Here is a 21,835-nt window from a genome sequence, read left to right as displayed (position 1 = left end):
TTGTGACTGAGAGTGTAATTTGAGATGTTGTCAAAAATCTTTCTAATGTTAAGATAAATGACACCTGGCTGCTTGTCTCTCATCCACATTGCCTGTTACCCTCTCACTGAAGGAAATGTGACAGCCCACTGATGACAGATCCCTTTTGGCTGTTACTTGTCCTGTTTGTTTTCTCTGTGTTTTTGAAATGTGTTGTTTATTTCTTTCAGGATTTTTCTTTGAATCCAAGTCAAAATAAATGATTGATAATTTCCTGGCTTCTTCATTCCCTCCCTTTTTAGCATGTGAGCACTAGGTTTCCCATTTCAAATTCTCCATACTTCCCCATTTAGTCTCAAGAGCTTGCTATCTACTCAGTTCTGTAAATATTATAAAATAAATCCCAATATTTTTGAAACCCTATCACTTTCTCTCATTTTGAAAATCTTCACCCTTGTTTCTTTAGTAAGAGGTATTTTTGGGTTTGGTTTGTTTCTTCCCCCCCTGACTAAACATGTTGTGTAGCACTTTCTCTAGTTTAAACTTCTTCCTCTTCTTTGTTTTTGTTGCTTCCAGATCACTAGGTCTCTCTTCAGAATTTTAAATTTAATTATTGACTCTTCATGCTAAGCAACAGCACTAACTTGGTAGCGAAAGCTCTTCTCCTGCTGCTGGAAATCTCAGTATAAAATCCAGTCTGTTTTCTGCCTGTTCTGAGTTAGTTTAGACTTTCACACTTTTTGTGTATGTGGTCTTACTTCCTGTCTGGAACTGTGTTTAAAGGGCTAGTGTGATTTCTTGTGTTTAAGTAGCACTGAAAATTCAAAGTCTTTGGCGTGAAAAGATCTGACCCTTCGTGAAGAGCTGGAAAATAAGATATGTGCCATCAAGTGGGAAACCATCTTAAAGTAGTGTTCTGAGATTTAGAGTTTGATATGTTTCAAAGTATAATGTACTACAGCTTTTCTTTCCTAAAAATAGGTTGGACAAATATGTCAAGAACAGTTTAGTGCCTCTTTTTTTTCAGGCAAGTAAATAAATTTGATCCCTCTATTTCAGCTGAGTTTGGCTGTTCCTCTGTCAGAGTCAATGAAGGTTGCTGAAGTGAGGGCAACTTTACCCAAAATTTCAAGTGCTTCACTATGCTAAAACATTTTTTAGAAGCTAAGATGTACAGGATATTTCAGCTTTGTTTTATGGTACTCTTTGAGAGGTCACTGGTGAAGACAATGACTTGTGCTGTCTTATGCTTGGATGGAAAGCTCAGTAAATAGATACAAAATTGCCCTGGTTTCCTCTTTCTGTTGCCTCCTTAAAAATCTTTCTTGGCAAAATTTCCTCAAAAAGCCACTGTTTGAGGTGGCTGCTGACTGTCATGCTGGTCTGTGTTGCCTTAATAGTTTTAGGATGGTCAGTTCTGTATTCTGCCAATACTCTGCTCTCCTTTATCTTTTAGTTTGACTGTAAATTCTTTGGGATTGAGACCATAATTTTTTATTGTATATTTGTATAGCCCTTAGCACACCTTGGCATTTTGGTCTGTGAGCAGAGCAGGAATAAAAATAATATGTTATCTGTGTTGGTATTAATTTGTAGGAAGGGTTGTGCAGGGTGGAATTTAGAACCATTCAGTTTCAGTTTCATGCACACAGTGCCTTTTGCTCTGATCAAGAAATAGGAGGTAGATTAAACCATTTAAAAATAGTGGAGGAGGATTAAAATCTAAACAAATTTATCAGCATCTTTTTCTTCATATTGAACTGAGGCGTTTTGTGATTGCCTAATTTCTATTTTTAAAATAATTAAATATTAATGATAACAAAAACTGTGATGGGTCATCCCCTTAAGAAATAATAACTTGCTAGCACAATGGTACTAAACTTACTGGGCTGAACTAAATCAGCTGAAGGTTTAGCCCAGTACATTTGTTTCACAACCCATCATGAAGGAGTTTGGAGTTCTTAGTTTTGATAAACTCACTTTTAACCAATACAATAATTAAAAGCATGCCATGGTGAATATTTTTTATCCAAAAAATGGGAATTATGAAATGATACAGTCTTAAAATTAAAAAAAAAAGAATCTATAATAAATTCAAAAGGTAACTGTGCTGAGCCCCTTGTGTTCCTTTTGTCTATGCTAAGCTGTGAAGTGAGGAAGAATCTGGGACCATAGGGTTTGAAAGGCACCTGACAGATTGGAGGGAAACACAGTAGCTATGGAGCACTAGGCTTGGGACAAGCCAGCTCTAATTTAGGTAACTGTAGCTAGCTAAAAGAACTGCATTTGGAAGGGAGAATGTTTGTTATGGGTATTAAAACTTTCATCAAGAAATACAGCTAAGCTATTAGCTATTAAGGGCCTTGGGAAGAATGAAGGAGATTCTCCAGGCACAAGAAAGTAAGGTTGAAAAACTCTTTGCAAGAACTATGCTCCTTTTCTTTTCTCAAAACACTAAATTTTTTAAAGTATGCTTGCAGGCTATTTCTGCATGACCAACTGCAGGAAGTAAAAAAGTACTTCAAGCATTATGGCTCACATAGCCTTAGTACTAGAGCTGATCAAAACCAATCAGTTGACAAAAAATGTGATGGTGGAAGATTTCCTCTCAAAAGCCCATTAATTTCAAAATCTAAATTTGATAAGTTGTTGGGGAATTTAGTTAGTTTGTTTTTAATTTGAATGTTTATGAACATAGATTCACAGAATCATCTAAATTGGAAAAGACCCTTGAGATCATGAAGTCCAACCTATGACATAACAACATCTTGTCAACAAGACCATGGCACTTAGTGCCACATCCAGTCTTTTCTTGAACACCTGTTTAATTACATATCCAAAATTATGGCACAGTCTGCTTTTGGTAGTGCATAATGACTTCAATCCCTGTGTGTACACAGGGATTGAAAATCATGAGTTTTATTTATAAATGCTCATAAAATTCTCTTCAAGTGCATGTCAGGGACATGTAAGGGCAGCAGGGACCTCTAGGTAAGGATATGCGAGAGAGATTGTGTGAAAGTGGTCTGCATAAAGAATGACTTTGGAAACCTGATTTTCAGTCTGATACATTGGTACTAATTATATGTTTTAAAAATATAGAAACTAGACCACTGAAAGAGCTTTCAAAAAATCTGAAGTCTGCCAATGTCATCTAGAATGGGATGTTTCTGTGGTGGTATGTTTTGGTTTGTTCGGCTTCTTTGATTTGGTTGGGGGTAATTGTAAATAAAGAGGCTATTTTCAGAAAGAGGCTATGGTTCATGCTTTCAGTAAAGAAAAAAAATTGCATATATTGAATAGAAGTGCCTACTAGATTTCTGTAAAATTCCATTTGGTGGTTACACAGTGCAGTAACAGTAGCTGTTTATTTGACGACCTGCTAATCACTGCACTTTGTGTTGTCTACTCCCCAAGGCATTTGAGAATAAAATGATGTTTCCCAAATATTCCATCCACATTAATGTTTCTTGTTTGGCAAACTGAAGAAGATATTACACTGCAGCTCCTCCTGCCTTTGTACCAATTATCTGCTAGGGCCAGCAATTCTGAAAGAATCAGAAGAAACCAAATAATGGGAGGAGAAATGCCTAAGTAAAAAACAAAACAAAAAACCCCCAAAAATCCCCAAACCAAAACAAGCCAAGACCAATGAAAAAGAAAGGAAGCTAGATCCCAAGCCATATAAAGGGTGGCAGTTTAAGATTGTATAGCACTAAAAAACACTCTCTGTATGTTGTGATACCGTGGATGATTATTCCCCATTTTAGATTAACACAGTGTGTTCCTCTCTGTAAGTATTCAGCAGTAATTAATTATATGACTTAATGACTAGGGTTGGTTTCTTTGAGGTAAAATTACAGTATCAGCCCACTAAATAACATATTTGCATTAATAAAGCAAGACAAGTATTAAAACTTTTCTATTTATGAACATAAGAGTCTTTATATTTTAATAGCGTTCTTTTCAATTTTTATGTATTACCTTAGAGCATCATTCCCTATAGGTATTTTTCTTTGTCTGAGAATGACTTGTTAACATGTTCAGAACAATAAAAATGCATTCTCTTTATAATTCGAGAGATTGGTGATATTGCAGTTCTGAAAACTGGAGATGACAAGAAAATTATGATATGCTGAGAAAGCACAGAGCTATGATGATGTTTTTTACATTAAAAAAATTATACATACATACCTGTAAATAGTATATAAATATTCAAATAAACATTCAATAAACATTCCAACAAAAATGATGTTAAATTTAACTGTTTTTCCTTTAAGAAAGCTGTGAGAGAGGTAAGTTGTTTCCCTAGGAAGAAATTTGGGCAAGTGGATTTACAGTTAGGAGAAATCAGCTTCCATCTAGATTCTTTCAACAATGTGTACTTCTGATCCTGAAGAAAAAGAGAAAAAATTATTTGTCTTGTAGTATTTCAGCCTGATCCTTTCATACTCATCAAGCTTCTCAGACTCCTCAAGCTGATATTAGACTGCATTAGTTTTCAACCAGTACATGGTAAAACCAAATATATAATTCCATGTTCTTTACAGAACTCTTGAAATATCTGTGCCTAAAATTAAAGAAAATGACATCTCAGTTGTTAGGAAAAATATCTGTATAGGGTGAATGATATAAATATTTTACAGCAATTATGGCACATTTGGTAATGATAGCGATCTTATACTAGCATGGCAATCTGGAGTAAGTCTCAATTTTGTTTTATTTTAATATAAATTGTATTTAATGTCATTGTCTTATTTTCCTTCTGTACATGCCTGCTTAAATAGTTGTATGTATACCCAGCTCTTCTTTAATGGGATAAGTCTATCTAGCAGTCAGAATGGAATGATCATTATATTTAGACTCATAATGAATTCATTTAGTTGAACCAGTTTCAGTTTAATTTTGGGTTTCAATGGTTCAGATTACTTGATTGTACAAGGTACATTAACTTTTACTGTGAGAATAGATATGTAAGATGATTTAAAAATCTAAATGCCAGATGAAATTCCCTTAATTCTCTCACTTCCTATACTCCTATAATGGGCCTTTTTGTCAGAAGATAAAAACTTTCAGGAACTTGAGATAAAAATAAGAAAAATCCTAGCTGGAGGTGATATTTCAGTTCTTTGTCATTGTTATGGCTAAGAATATCAATATCTATTTAAAGTCCCATGATTTTATATATGAGACTCCTGATCCTCTGAAAGTCTTGGCTAACTGACTTCAGTCTGTCTGTTCCACAACTCTTCTAATTACCATTTGCATTACTCTAGCCAGAACTCACATAATTCCATTTGTTACAATAAGACAATTAAAGATTAATTTTTCATTTTTACAATGAATAACTGCCTCTAAGATTTGAAAGAAAAATGAAAATTCTTGCAAGTTTCTGATTATAGCATAATCAGAAACATTTAAATATTTCCCAAGTAATGTACTCTGAAAAACCCTTTGAAGGTTGTCCAGGTGCCTTTGTATTGTTCATGGGTTGCTGAATTAAATAACTGATAAGTTTCTCCACTATGATTAAGAACAGGGAACGGAGTGCTTTTGTACATATATATTGGACACGTGATTCAGAAATTATATTTAACCTATTAGTAGCATTTTTGATCAATCCTCTCCAGTTGCTGAGAGCATTGCTAAATGAATGAGTTGCCTGATTATTGGAAGAATGTGGGTTCCAGAAAAGTGAACGTGCTATTTGTACTGTATCATGTAAACTTGTATTCTTTTAGCCAAGTTCTCACATCATTAATTTTTAGCTCTATTATTAGATATTAGAGGGAATTGTGTTTGCAGTGTTCATGAAGAACAGAGGTGTTTATTTGCTTTTGATATGAAATGGCATTTTGTCTGTATTTTAATAGTTTAGTGAACTGTGAATCCTAATGCTGCACATTAAAGCAAATTGCAGTTCCATCAGGCAGATATCTCATGTAGAGATGATTTTTATGCCCATTGAAATAGCAACTAAGCCATTCTCTTTTTGTATCATGATCCATTTCATAGCAAATGAATCCACATCTTGCAGACATGCTGTCAAAGTATTTCTGATGTTTTCACTCAGGCAAGTATTGGAATAGTAGGAAATGGAACTGCATCTTAGGGAAATGTGAGGTATTTCATGATAGCACATCAACCTATCAGGCATTTTCCAAATTCAGAGAAGCTACTGGAATAAAACTGAGAAAATGTTTAAACCATTACTAATACTAGGTACAGAGCTGGGCTATTCAAGTCCGGCTGAGCTAGATGATATCAGGTACATTCAGCAATGAACTTTGCCTTGTAGTGAACTGTAGTGAGCTGGATCTAGAAGATGTCACATGAAAATGAGGTGACAAAATAAGTCTTTCAGAAAGCATGTTTGCCCAAGGCTACTTAACAATCTGAGACCTGCTCAGCCTTGGTAGGGTCTGAGCAATATAAAGAGTGCTACAGACCCAGACATTTTAATCAGTAAGAGCTGAAGAGTTGCAGAACTTAATCCTTTTTCAATGTCAAAACTCACCTTCCTTTCTGTGTTTTTTTTTTTTTTTTTTTTTTTTTGTCTGACTTTGGCCTTTTTGACAGTTTCTTTCCACCATGACAATCTTTAGAAATGTGTGCCTAAAGTTAAGATCCCCTGAAGTTAGTTGAACTTCTGGATCACTTTAGGGCAAGCTTTCCAAAGTATTTTTGTTGTGAAAACTGCAGATGGAAGCATAGTGGGATTTTCAAAAGCAGTTAAACAGACAAGGCACTTAACTCTCATTTAAATTAATTAGCTATATTGAGCAAGTTCCCTTTGGCACTTTTGAAAGTTCCACTGCAAAGTTTTTATGTCTACATAAAAAATTATGATTTTGGAAGAGGATAAGCATCCAGCAACTGCCTTTAAAGCTTGACTATTACGGGTTTTCAGTAGTTCTGAAAATTATAATTGTCCCTTGTTCTATGTTCCCAAATGATCCCCCCTTGTTCTGTAGTTTCTTAACAGTTCCTGCTGTCATTTATTGTATAAAGTTAATCTCAGAGAAGTAGTGGGATCAATAATACTAGCTCATAAAGAGGGAAGAGTAATGACATGGGTGAATCTTCTGCACAAGTTCAAGAAACTGGAATCTTTAATACATACAATCAGTGAAAAAACTGATAGATATTTAAGACTATTGTAATTATGTTTTGTACTGCATTTACTTATTACTTTTATATTATGCAAAAAAATAACTCAAAAATACATTACAGGCAAAGACTGCTGCAGGTTGTGGATAGCTGGGAGTGAACCAGATGACCAGAATTCGCATGACTTTTCAGTTATTAAGGTCTGCATACACAGAAACCCTTAACACACCTGTTCAAGTGTAATGAAAGCACAGTGCTCACTCTGAAGTATAGTTTCCCCTGCTCTATTTTCTGCCCCTGCTACAGTATTGTCCAAGTAGCAGTCTGAGGATATACACACATCAGCATTTTGGTTTCAATCAAGAGTCAGCTACTGAAAGGAGTCTATTAATTATTCTCACTTAGCACACTTGCTCATTGTGGAGTGAGTCTTGGCCTAGGTGAATGGGGTTGCTTTTGACTGAAATGAAAATAGAATATACTTTCCAGGACAGTTAATCTTCATTAATGAAGCCCACTGAACTATGTCAAAATTAGGTCAATACAACCTTCTTCTGTGGACTCTAATTTCAAATACAGATCAATGTGACCATCAGTTCCTCAGAATTAACAGCTTTGCTCTGCCCATTGGTTCTTACTGTGGCACATTGCTTGTTAATAGAGCGATAAACTGAGTTGTCAGACTGTTGTGTTCGTGGGAGAATCCCATCTTTCCACAAATTTCCAGAGTTATCATCCTACAATGCCAGAATTTTATCAGATATACATGTATTTTAAAGCGATTTTCGCTTTCAAACACTGGCCAATGTTTCTTGGGAACATATCTCTCCTCTTTCACCTTAAATAGTAGTACAAAAGTACTACTATTTGCACTAGTACAAAACTAATGAGCAAGAACCAATAACTTTTTTTTAAAGCTTTTTGCTAAATCTAGGTCACCTACATGTGTTTTTCTGCCTAGAAAATTAATCCAGATAATCAAGATTTTAAAACATAGGATTTATACCTTTTAAAAGCCTCCTGCCCCAACCATTCATTCTGGTTATTTTCTACATTGATTTAGAACTTTTTATGCTTTAAGATTCATTTGTGTTTGACTTTTTCTATGGCTAACCAGTCAATAGTGCTCATAATAATAATTAATTTATTAGGGAAAACAATTCTTTATCCAGTGAGTTTTTCAACATTCCTGACTTAATATAACTTTATATGCTGGAAATTATATATTTTTTAGTTTGTGTCAGATGTATCAAAGTGAAAAACATATATGAATCTTTGCCAGCTAACTTCAGAAGTAAGAATTTATTATCAGTTGTTGCCAATGTGAAGTAATCTGAGGCACTTAAATGTTTTGCAAACTGTGAAGAGATTTAGAGATTTTAGGCATGTTTTTAGTCTATTATAATACTGTCAGGACAACAGTATGTGAACTTGTAAATAGCTATACAATTAAAGGATTTTCCTTTTTTTTTGTTTTGATTTTAAAATTTTCTTTTTAGTAAAGTAGAAGTTCTAAAAGACAAAAGGGAATTCTCTGTACTTACTTAAGCCATTGATTCACAATACAGGAAGTGTGGCCTTAGGATGCTTGATGACAGAAAAGAACCACAGTAGTGTCACAGTATTAAATACTGATCTGGTATAAACTCACCTTTCTAATTCAAACATGTTTAAAAGCAGGAACAGGTAAGCTTTATCCTGTCAGGCTTTCTGCAGTATGAGATATTGCCTGTCCATGCCATTCTAAGTCTATGCTGGAGAAGGTGGTGTCTGCTCTCCTGGTGATTCTGTATTGTGGGCTATAATCTAGCCAATATGCAGTACTGCGGTTTTCTGAGTCATTCCAAACTCATCCACAGTTCTGGATTAATGACCATGGTTTAATGTTGCCTCCCATTACTGTAGTGCGTGACTAAATCACAAGATTTGTATTTATTCTCCTAGCAACAATGTGAAGGTAAATTGCCTTCACTATCATGCTGATTTCATCATAGCATGTTTTTTCTCACATCCAGTAGATGAAACAATAAGGGGTTATGTGGGCTTTTAGGATTTCAATGATTAAAACCAGGAGATTGTAGTAGAGGTGAATTTTTTCTCAGTGTATCAAGTGCTCTGCTGGAGCTGTATCAAAGCTGTTTCATACAAAACTGGGTTATTCTTGTATTTTTTAGGAAGCTAATTGCTTAAATTATTTTCTTTTCCGAAGTCACCAGATGATGTATTTTGCATAGTCATCACAATCCTTGGTTGACTTCTGGGGATTCAGGATCCCCTCCCACTGAAATCCTCGAGTGACTCTGAGGGTTCACAGAGCAGGCTTTATGAGTGATTCTTGTCTCCTTGTGGCTCTGTGGTCCCTTGGAGTGGAGAACAACATCAAAGTTCTGCACCGAAGGGGCACAGAGGAGAGCAGGAGTCTGGCTGCTTGTTGCTGCTTTATTCACCCTGTGCAGGGCTGTAACTGGTGCTCTGGCTCTCTAGGGTAGGCATCTAAGGCCAGCAATGCTACGGTGTGATTTCCTCTAAAAAAAAAAAATTGTTGAAAAATTGCTGAAAAAGGAAACTTTATAGGCCAAAATTACCCCTTTTTATGATCTGTCCTCATTCTGTCCTCCTCCAGAAGGAACTGAAAACATTCCTGATGCCTGAAGTTTTGTTACTGCTTATGAATACAGCCTCCAAATGAAACAAAAGTGCTAAGTACTTAATAGGCAAGAACAAGGAAAGTGCTTTGTCCTTGAGTGCTCACCACCTCACAAAGGAATGAAAGGTGGGGCCTGGAGCAACAAGGAGGGGTTCTGCTCCCACCAGGGCTCTGCTCTACCCACAGCTCTGGTTCACTCTCAGTGACCTCTGCACAACAGGGCTTTAATAAGGGTGGGCTAAGGACAGCTGGCACCAAACTGAGTGATAATTTTAAGTAGGAAATTCTTTAAATCCAGGAGTTCCCTATTCAGATTTCATTTGCGGGGCAAGCAGGAAGAATACACGGGTAAATGAAAAAAGTGTATTTTGCTAATGTGCTGCTGTGGAGAAAGCTAGGATTTCTAAAACAAGATTCCATTGTTCTGTGCTACAAAAGGATCCCTGGACTTATTATATCAGGAGAACTAAGGCAATAGTCATGACATCTTTTTCCATTGTTATTCAGAAAGAGGTATATACTTATTTTAATCTTCTAGAAATGCAAACAAAACACTTTTGAGCATTTCAAGGTATCAGAAGTGGAAAAGTATAAAATATCCACATTTGTAGAAGGGGTGGCATCACAGACCATGGAACTCTTTGTTTTGCTAGAGCTGATGCATGGAGATTTTAATCTATTTCTTTACTGTACCAGAAATTGCTCTGATGCTCACTCTGAAAATAGACTTATTTTGTAATTAAATGTTTGAGAACTGCTGATATTTATATTTGCATGTGATTAACTTTTTACAGCACTGTGTATGGGGTTTTTTGCTTTTAAACTAGCTTGGAGTCGATAAATATCTTTACAGATGTCAATTTGGTCAGCAGTAAAGAGGTAAATAGAAACTAATGGCACTCATCAAGCTTGTGGCATGAATGATTTATTGGACACAATCATTTAACACTTTTTTAAAGTCAGTGCAAGGGAAAGAAACAGGTTTCTTATTATGGTAAACTGTATTTGTGCTGTCAGCAAGTAGTGATTTATGACAAACCTGTGGCCAGGATTAGGATATTATAAATGAAGGAAAATGGAAGTCTCATTAATTTTTTATACCCACAGGTAGAAGATATGCAGTGGGCTAACAGAGAACACACTCATCCAGCATCTGTCTGCAGCCTGCCCTGTAAAGCTGGGGAAAGAAAGAAAACCGTGAAGGGAGTGCCCTGCTGCTGGCACTGCGAGCGCTGTGAGGGCTACCACTACCAGGTGGATGAATTCAACTGTGAGCTCTGCCCCATTAACAAGAGGCCAAATGCCAACCGTACGGATTGCCAGCTTATCCCTATAATCAAACTGGAGTGGCATTCTCCCTGGGCCATCGTGCCTGTCTTCATAGCTATTCTCGGGATAATTGCCACCACCTTCGTGATTGTGACATTTGTCCGCTACAACGACACGCCCATCGTCAGGGCCTCTGGGCGGGAGCTCAGCTACGTGCTCCTGACTGGGATTTTTCTCTGTTACTCCATTACTTTTTTAATGATTGCAGCTCCTGATACAGTGGTCTGCTCGTTTCGAAGGATCTTTTTAGGACTCGGCATGTGTTTCAGCTATGCTGCATTACTTACCAAAACAAACAGGATTCACAGAATATTTGAACAAGGTAAAAAATCTGTCACAGCTCCCAAATTTATTAGTCCGGCTTCTCAGCTGGTGATCACTTTCAGCCTCATATCCTTTCAGCTTATTGGAGTCTTCATCTGGTTTGCTATTGATCCACCACATACCATTGTAGACTACGGAGAGCAGAGGACACTTGAACCAGAAAATGCCAGAGGAGTTCTCAAATGTGACATTTCAGATCTTTCTCTCATTTGTTCCCTTGGATATAGTATTCTCTTGATGGTCACATGCACTGTTTATGCTATTAAAACAAGAGGGGTTCCAGAGACCTTCAATGAAGCAAAACCTATTGGATTTACTATGTACACAACCTGCATAATTTGGTTAGCTTTTATTCCAATCTTTTTTGGTACGGCCCAATCAGCAGAGAAGGTAAGTGATTTGTTTACCTATCAAAACACTGCTCTTTTTCTATTTTCATCTCTCAATAATTACAGCACAAAAACATTCCCACTCTTACAAATGAGTAATTCTGAATGGCAAACAAACCATCAGAATGCACAGACAATAAAGCATATGTTTCCAAAAACAGGTTTCCCATGTATTAACACAAGAAACTGATTGTGATTGTGATTGTTGTGTGACTGGTATAAAATGTTGACAATTTCTCCATATAACCTTTAATGACTGTTTCTTCTAGCATTTGTTATTGCCCTTCAGTGATGCTGTGGCCTGTTACATGAAGCACTATCAATCTTTGTTATCATCTACAGATCTGATAGAACTGGTTGCATTCCACAAGTGTAAGAAGATCAACTTACATTTGTCAAAAATAATGAAGAAAAATGCCTGGGCAGAATGAAAAGAATTACTTTTGTCTCTGGTTGATGCAAAACTTTAAAAATTTAAAAGAACCCAAAATAGAACAGGAGGAATTAAATTGTGAATCAAGTGTGTGTAAATTCATATAAGGCATAATTCACTTATTATTATATGGATGCAAAAATAAAACACTTTCCTGATGATTTAATAAGAAATGAAATGATTGATACTTAGATGCAAACCACATCAGACATGTGACTCTCTTCTGTTTTAATGGGAAGGCAGAGGTAAATGTCAACTGTGTGAGTATTTATTGAGGTGACAGTGGTGAAAATGACAAGTTAGGCAAGGAAAAGGATTAATGCTAACATCAGTCTTCAAAACTGCAAATATTTGATACATGGAAATTCTTAAAAATACAAAATTAAAGTTAACAGTCTTTCACATAAATTCTTGTCTTTCCTACAAGCAGGTTTAGTATAATGTTTTCAAATATTCATTTTAATGCAATTGGAAAAGTCAGCATGTGTTCACTTATAATTGTGGAAAAGTTTGACATGTCTCTAGTTTAGGGGGCACACTTGTTGCTGGAATTAAAGAACAGTTCTGTATACCTTGATGAAACGCTTTCTAATTCAAGCAGAAGAATTGTATGGGGTAGAGTGTGGCAGAAAAAAATAGTTTCCTCTCTAGAAATTGAAGCAGGCTTACTGAATTGAATCAGCCTTATTTTCTTGGCTTTTTGGATTAAGTTGGGGAAGTTGATGCCTTAGGTTTTAGCTTTTATATTTTTCAGATTCTGTACTGCTTTAGTGTGTAGTTCCATGCTTCATATTAAGGGATGGTAAAATCACTTCACAGAGTAGCTAGACAAAACAATTCCTTTTCTAGCTGGGAACCAAGGACAGCTGATCCAAATTTCAGGCCCAGGAGCATAAACAACATGGACGGAAGAGAGAAAATCAAGAGGAATGGGACTTCATAACCTAAAGCTATAATTGAACAATTAACTCCTATGTGAAAATGGAGCAGAACTTATAAAAGTGAGATACCTCATGACCAGTGGTCCATTTTTTGGACCATTTTGGGTTCATCTTGGGTGTAGCCCTGACTGGGATCTTGTACTGCCCAAGGTGTTTCCATTGAGACCTTTCAATAAATACCTGCTTTATACTTTAACTCCATCTCGCCTCTGCTCTAGGTCAGCCTTGGCAAGGCATCAAAGTGAGTACCAAGGTAATGGCTTATGACAGATAGAGCAAGTTAAAAAATCCCATTTGACGTAGGAAAACATGTTTAGGTAAATTGGTTTTTGTATTTGTAGGCTTAAGTCACAAAAAATGCTTTGTTGTATAAATGTGTAGTACTTTTAACAGCTTGATCTGGTCAGGTTTATGGCAAGTACTTGAACCAAAATAATTGAGTCTTGAAATAGGAAATATTTCTCTGCTGGTAACCATGCAGTGACTTTGATTTAAACCATCAGTTCACCTTGGATTGTAGTAAAGGACGATTTGGTTTCAACCTTTAAAGATGAGATTAATGAACATCTCTTCTGCATTTCTTTTTCGAAGCCCAAGACTGCACAAATGATGCTAAATCACACAGCTTCTAACATTAAATTTCACTGTTAATTCCCATTTTTCTTTCTAAATTATTTGTTTTCTTTCCTTTTCTTTATGAAGGGAAAAAGTGATAATACAGTAGCTATGTAATTCAAATAATTCTTTCCAAAGTGCTTCTTTTTGCTGCAAATAAAAACATGCTTCCACACAGAGTTTTACAGACATCTTCTTAACAGTGAACATATTCCATACAACCTAAATACTTCTCTGAATGGGATAAAAATGTATAAATCTTACTGCACACATAAGCATGGTCTAAATAAACTTATGGTTTCTCAGTTGATGCATAGCACCATAATAGCATTTTAAAAACAAGGTAGTATATTCTAGAATATTTTATTTGAAATTTGATATTATGATCTTTTTGGAGGATGAAACAAATGAAAAACTTACATGGACTTCTTTTGGTGCTTACTTACATTGCAGTTATTTTAGAATCCTGAAATTATTTCTTTTTTATGGCTTGAGCCTACTGAGAGAGAACAGAGCAATAAAAGCTGGGAATTTTAAAGTGCTATCTTAAAGCAATTTTTCCTTTATGAAATGATGACAGTAATAAATTTATCATTAATTTATCACTAATAAATTTATTCATTACTTGCCAGGGGTACTTCCAGTTGCTAACTTTAGATTCGCTTCTGTTTGAATAATGAGTAATTAAAACTTTTCCAAAATGTTTTTAGGAATTTCAGTTTTCCTAGACATTAGCAGTGCTTGCAATAATAGCAGAAGTTACTAAGCATTTCTTGAAAGAGGTTGTGCACTTAGGTATTCAATTAACTCTAATTAAATAACAAACCTACTGAGCAGCTTTTATTTCACTGTCAATACCACCGATAAACAAAAAAAAGTACTATCAGTGCTGAAAATAGATGTCTAGATCCAAAACTCAAAGCTCACCTTAGAAAACTTACCCTTACATTTAGTGACCTTGGGGATCAATTCAAAAGTATAAGTTACCTAGGAGATTCTGTAAATAGTCTAGAGGAGTGTAAACATGTAGAGTCAGCACAAGTCCATAAATTGAGTGTTGGCATCAATCAAATTCAAATATGAATGATGAAGGTAATTTAAATAAGCATAAGTACTTATCTGCAGACAGACTAGGAATCTTGGTGATATGTGCTTGCTGTGAAGCACAGAATGGGAAACTGCTCTCTTTCACTCATGAAGGATCTTGGGTCTCTAGCTGGTGAATGCAGCTGAGTTAAATGTCTGAATTTGCATGCAGTGACATATCCATAAGAAAAAAAAGTTGTAAAAGTTAAGGTAATTCAAAAAGATGCCATGGGAATATGTTGATTTCTAGTCTTGACATTTGTAATATTTTTACAGTCCTTATAACAAATGCTGTTTTTCAAAATTTTTATCATCTCATTTTACGGTAAGTTTGAAACTAACATAAAATTGAGAAAACTACTTATATTATTCAAGAAATTAATATATATACAGAGATAAATAAAAAAATGTTAAATCCAAATCCAAAACACCCTGGCAGAATTCAAGCTTGGTGGCTTGTATTGATCTCCATGTTTACTCATTTGTCCTTATTTTCAAGCAATAATATAAATAGCAGAATATAAATGCCCTATGGTGCTAAACACACTATTTTGAGGTTGCCATTCTTACAGATGTCCTGCAGAGAAAAAATGAACATTGACTTTAGGTTCTGTGTGATTCTTTTTTTGTCTAGTTCATGATTTTGTCCATTTGTGTTCATGCCTTCTTTGACAGCTTCCTCTTCATGAAAAGAACTTACTACAAAATTTTAAATTTTTACAGTTTGTCATTAAACTGAAAGATAAATGGCCCCCTAAGACATAAACCACGAATTTGCTAACACATTAATGTCAGTAAAGTCTTTTAGAGGCAAAGGAGAGAAATTCTGTCAGAAATCATTCTGTGATTATGGCTTTTCTCTGTGTCATGCACATGTATATAGCCAAACACTGGAAGTACTGGAATCATCTGGGATAGAGATCTCTGAAATGTCATAATGACCAGAATGCCACCGAAAAATATGTTGAATAGCTGAGTGATTAAAACAGGTGTTTCAATTCCTGTGTAAGATTAAGTTAAAATGGCAGATTGCACTAAAACCTTCTGAGGATAGATGGCTGTCTGAAGTACAACCCTATTTAATAAACTGAACTTTGTAAATTCCCTTCCTTTTAGCATTTTTGACAGGTGGATAAATCATGTTTGTTCACAGATTATTATCACACATCATTATTATCAGACAAAATTTATTATATTAATCTGGAAATAATTTGCTTGAATGAGAAGATGAATACATGTTTCCCATACTGTGAATGAAAAGATGTTTCACTTTTTGCTAAGGAAAGACCATAAAAAGACTGAATAATTTCTTTGATCTCCTCCAACTGGAAGCAATTACAAGGTGTGATCTAACAAGGAAGATAAATTTTAATGTATTTTCAATTATTCTGACAACTCTGACCTCTCTTTTCATAACTGCAATATAGAAAAATTGTAATTTTATAATTTAAATTTTCTCATAAATTATTATCCTTAGATCTTACTATTCCAGCTCTTTTCATGCTGGATTTATTGTTCAGTGGATCTTAGATCCATCTGTTTGTTAGTAACACTAAAAGAAGTTAGAAACAATACCAAAAGTATTCCACTATTAATTTGACTTGTAAATTACTGCTGTAATTGTCAAGATAAAGAAATTCAATTCTCAGTAGGTGGAAGAGCTAGTTCCATCAGAGTAGTAATATACATTCATTATTTTAAAGAAAACAACTACTAATGATAGTTCAGGTAGAGACTTTTTCCATCTCCCATATTTCTAAAAAAGTATACAAATCATCTCTTGTGTGAGTGTGTTTACATTATGAATTCTTGACTAAATATATTCCTGTGACTGCAGGAAAACAGCATCTTAATGATTCCTCAGATTGAATTCATGAAGGGCACAGCACTGAGTTTGTTCTTCAGCTCAAAGCATTCTCTTCTAATCCAGACTGGATGTGGAGATCTAGCTCTGCAGGTAGTCTGCAATGCACATCATAAGAAAAAGTCCAGAAAAGTTTATAAATTTAGCATTTAAAAACTTATAAATTTAGCATTTCTTTCATTTTATGAATAATTTTTGGCTTGATGAAACTGGAATCTCTGCTGCCAACACTGTGCATATCATGAGGATTAATCTGAGCGATGTTTGAAACAGTTTTTCATTCTTTTATTACAGGAGCAGAAGTTAGAAGAGTGCTGAAGTGATACATTCCACATTCAGCTGTGTATCATTGTTCAAAACTCCATTTCTGGGCTCCTAATGTTTTTTGATTCAGATTCTTTAGAATGTGGGAGTACTTCCAAGATTAAAAAAACCTATCAATATTTGAATTTTTGCATGTCCAAAGTACAAGATTCATAAGAAGCAACTCATAAAACTGGATTTGTTTAGCTTGTTTCTACACTTTTCTGTAGCAAGGAGGGTGTTGTTTTTTCTCCTAGGTAGCAAGTGATAGGACAAGAGAAAATTGCATCAGGCTGTGGCACGGCAGGTTTAGGTTGGATGTCAGGAAAAACTTCTTCACTGAAAGGGTGGTCTAGCATTGAACAGGGAAGTGGTGGTGTCACTGTCCCTGGAGGTGTTTAAAAGACATAAATGTGGCACTTAGAGACATGGTTTAGTGGTGGACTTGGCAATGTTAGGTCAGTGATTGGATTTGATGATGTTTGAGGTCTTTTCCAACCTAATGACTGCATTATTCCGTATCTTGGAACACAAAATTAGTTAAAATTCACCAGATTATTTGACAGAAATATCCCTCCCTCTCACTGTAAATCATGTTAAGAATGGAGAAACTTTTCATCCTTCTCATTTCATGTTTTTTCAAATGTAAAATTTCATAAAAAAATTATTTCTATGCTTCATAAGTTCCTCCAACCTTTGACCTAATCTTCTGCAGAAATTGGAACTTTGTTGTTCCACTATTGAAGCAGACTATTAAAAGAGATGTGAACAAGAGTCTGACAAAATCACAGTTTATTGTCCAATAATTCTCTGCTCCCTTTCTGTCTGAGAGGAAGGTCCTTGCTCCTTGTTTGTCACTGAGGGAGCGTGTTCCCCTCCAGCTGGAAGATATTCAGTGCCATGCAGGCCATGGTCATTGCTAGGTTATTGCTTGTTCACCCTCGGGCTGAACAAAGGGTTTCAGCAGCCCCCAAGTCTGTTTTCCCTCCCAGCCTCCCACGAGCTGGTGTTAGAGGAAAGAGGAGTAGTCGTACTTCTCCTGGGTGGCAGCACACCTGCAAAAGATACCTCTAATGAGAAACCAGCTAAACATAGAGATCCTCTTTTCTTTCAAAATTTGCTTTGTGGGAACCCTTTCCAAAAGTTATTTCTTAGGAAAAGAATGTGATTATATTTTTATTTTTTTCAAGTTTATTAGCTGATAAGTGAGACAAAACTGATGGATTGGTTTGGGTAATTTAAAATATTGTAGGCATTTTCAATGCTTTTTTTGAGTTTCAACCTTTTCTATTCTTGTAAGTTTAAACTGAAATTTTGAAGCAGAGCAGTTCTGGTATTTAAAGAGCATAATTTCACAAGTTTTAAACTGTTTCCACTTTCTTAAACTGAAAAATGTCTGGACTGTTGACTGTAACACCAGTCTTGCATTTAAAAAAAACACTTATGAAAAGATTTTTGATGAGTTTTCGGCCAAGTACTTCTTTAGAAAATGCTACTTTTTCGAATTTCTAGCCCCTGTTAAGTTTTTTCGTTATTCAGCTGCACAGCATAGTGTGTACCTGAGTTTCAGGAAGTGTTCTTCCTGAATGGCTGTGCAAAGTTAAAGCATATGTAATTTTAAGGACTGGGCTTTATTGTTTTAAGATATGCCCATTGCCTTTAGAGTGAGAATTGACTTTGCTCATTTCATTAATGAAGATACAAGGATTTTGAGTATGCGTGTTGAGCTCTGATTTTAATTACACAGTCACAGAATGAACTATGTTGGAAAAGACCTTTAAGATCATTTAGTCCAACCTATGATAAGTTTTATAGGATGTTTCACAAAGAGAGACAATGCCAGCTCCTCCAAGAAAGAAGGGAAGTATTTAGTAAAATATATTTTTTATTTTTTAGCCCAGTGAGGGGCTCATGTGTGCACCTGAGGGTTGCAAACCCTTTTCATTTCTGCAAAGCTGCATGTCTGTTCCGGCATGAGCACTGAGCTGGCGTACCTAGCTGCATACATTGAAAAGATGTGCACCTGCCACATAATGGAGAACACTGGCATTTTGCTTGTCTGACATGTTTGCTTCTGGCCCCATCATGAATGATGGCTTTTCTACCGAAGTCAGGAATGAGCTGCCAGAAAAATTAAATTTGCCTGTGATCAGCATCCTACCCCATCCTGGGGAATGTCAGACAGTTGGTTACAAGTAGATGAAGATGGAATTGCATACTAAAGAACTTTAAATAGATCTTTTTGGCTACTTGCTGGCCCCTGTGATAAGTAATTAATCCTTACTGAGAAGCAGAAATAATTTTGTGAAGCACAGATAGCTAAAGAACTCATCATCTTTTTTGTTAAAAAAAGGATCAATAATCACAGAAAGAAGTTTGTGACAGACCAGAAATGTTTCATAAAGATAATATTGAAAAAAATATACTTTAGCTACTGTATTTTTAAGAATCAGATTCACCTCACAAAAATATTGATCTTTTGGCTCTGATTTCTTCAGTGCTAAAAATCTGGTTTTCTTCAACAAGTGCAGTTTAAGATAAAACCTTCCAGCATTTAAAAAATCTTAGGTTTTGGGGCACTGTAAGGGCTGGTTTAATTTGCGTAAAGTAAAACCAGTGATAACACAAACCATATGGAAAATATCTTTAAGCAAATTTATCACTTAGTGAAAAATGTTTGTAAGTAGACAGGAAGAGAGATTTTTTTCAGCTAAGAATGAATTGATAAACCCACATCGTAGAGAAAAAAAAAAGCTATGGCTAAGAGAAAGTTAATTGGAACTATCCTTAACACTTATACTCTTGCTAAGACAAAGAGAAAATCTTTAAATAGAACACTCTCTAGAAATTGTGTGGAACTATTTCTAGGATTCTCTTGGGAAACTTCATGTTCTTGCTAGCCCTTGCCAAGTTGGAAGCAGTATGTCAATAGCTTTTGTTGTAGCTTAGTGAGGCTGGTACCTTACTGAAAGCAAGTAAACACATGCAGGAAAGACAGAAGACACACACTAACAAGGCTTTTATCTTGTCTCTGAGTAGATATTCAGCTCCTTGTCATTCTTATCTCCTCCTACAAGAATTCTAATTTTGCATAGGATTCATACCAGTATCAATATTTTGACCTTACAGACAGGACAAAATGCTGTGGTAAGTTGCCATGCATAGGCTTAGCCTAAATAGCAATGCTTGTACAAGCTCATCACTACCACATCTTGAACTGACACCACACTGGTGAACTTGATCCCCATTAGGTGATCAGAACCTAATGAAAGCCATATTACCTTGTATTTCCTGTAGAAAAATAACATTTTGAAGCACAAATATGGTGACTCAATTAAAGTGTTTGCTAAGCACAGTAGGTTGATATATGTTTCAGCCCCTTGTGACCATTCTGTCAAAGAATTGTCATAATTTGTACATCTGGGAAGATGACAGTAAATTAGATATCCTATCAAAATACAAGATTGAGACAAAAAAAATCTAATGAGATATAAGCCCAGTAAAATGATTAACAGAATTGATAGATTCAATAAAATTCTAAAATTTTATGTAAGGGACAGTGAATTTTAAATTCATGTCTCATATAGATAGAAATACCAGAAACAAGAAATGATGGAAGACTGATTTCACCATGACTAGTGAGTTTTATGCTTACTTTAAAAACACAAAACTAATTTTATTATGGGATAACTATTTCAGTAGATTGTTAATACTAAATATGCATGTGAGTGTGTGTGTACAAGTATTTATTTTCACATAACTATAAGCTCTTTCTTGCACAAAGCAAGAATAGCTAGTATAGAAGGCCCAGCAAAATCAACAATTTTATTACATATATAAGAAATTTTTATTTAAGAAAAAAAAAAGTAAAACAAAACAGAAGTCTTTAATTGGTCATATAAACCTATTTTTAGGTTTTTCTTTCAGTTTGCAGGGAATGAAATGACAATAGGAAATAGAGAGATCCATGTAAGTACATCCAAGAGAGTCAAAATTTAAGCATAGCAGAAATTTTTTTTTTTTTTTAGTACTCCAAATAAAAATAGATTAATTATGAAATATTTTCTTAAGCTGAGACATTTAATTTCAGTGTGTACCTAGATTTTTAATTTTTTTTTTCCTGAAATGGTTCTTTCCAGACTTGAGAGTGACGTCATAATCAATCAATTTCCCAGAAACATGAGCCTAGTAGAACAATCAAATGATTGTTTTCATGGTGATTACTGAGGTCACGTTCATTTGATATTGTGAAGCATATGGATGGGATTGAAGTGGTGTTATGGGGCTCATTGATAGAACTGATGACACAGGACCTGCATAAATCCATTTTCTACAGAAAATATCCTTATTTCTTCAATTGTACTGTAAGAATAACTGAACAATGAAGGGAAGAAAGGGAAAGTACTTGTTTTTTTTTTTCCCACTGAACTCAGATGGAATGGATTAAGAGCAGCTATTCACAGGTATTGTGAATGCCATTCATTCAGGTACTGCAAAAACTTCCCAGTTACAAAGCAACAAGGTCAGAAGGAGATTAGAAGAGAAGAGGGGAACTACTTACAAGATGGTGTTCAATGCAAAATAAAAGAAAAGATTTTTATTTCTGTTGCTGAGGAACACACTACATTTTGCAAATGTCTTTTCCAAAAAGTTAGAAGTCATAATTGAATGAGGTATAGCAGAAGAGCTCACAGCAGGCAAGGCATCTATCTCCTAATCTAGTCATCAAAAAGACACAGGCAAACCAATGTGGCATGATGCTGAAATTGGTCCCAAAGCCCAAAACTGCTTTACAAACAGTCTCTGTAAGGGAAT

At 35.3% G+C, this 21,835-nt stretch overlaps 1 protein-coding gene across 1 annotated transcript in view; it reads left to right on the top strand.

Annotated features, from left to right (window-relative positions):
- The window catches only part of GRM8 (glutamate metabotropic receptor 8), a 306,292-nt gene that overhangs the window by 251,694 nt on the left and 32,763 nt on the right, over positions 1 to 21,835 (top strand). Inside the window, exon 8 of the mRNA XM_059847892.1 lies at positions 10,844 to 11,779. Coding sequence (XP_059703875.1) covers positions 10,844 to 11,779 — 936 coding nt within the window. The remainder of the gene's footprint in view (positions 1 to 10,843; positions 11,780 to 21,835) is intronic.

This window comes from Haemorhous mexicanus, chromosome 5 (genome assembly GCF_027477595.1).
Source record: "Haemorhous mexicanus isolate bHaeMex1 chromosome 5, bHaeMex1.pri, whole genome shotgun sequence".
NCBI lineage: Eukaryota > Metazoa > Chordata > Aves > Passeriformes > Fringillidae > Haemorhous > Haemorhous mexicanus.
Note: the sequence above shows the minus strand (reverse complement) of the source record. Positions and strands in the feature narration are given on the sequence as shown.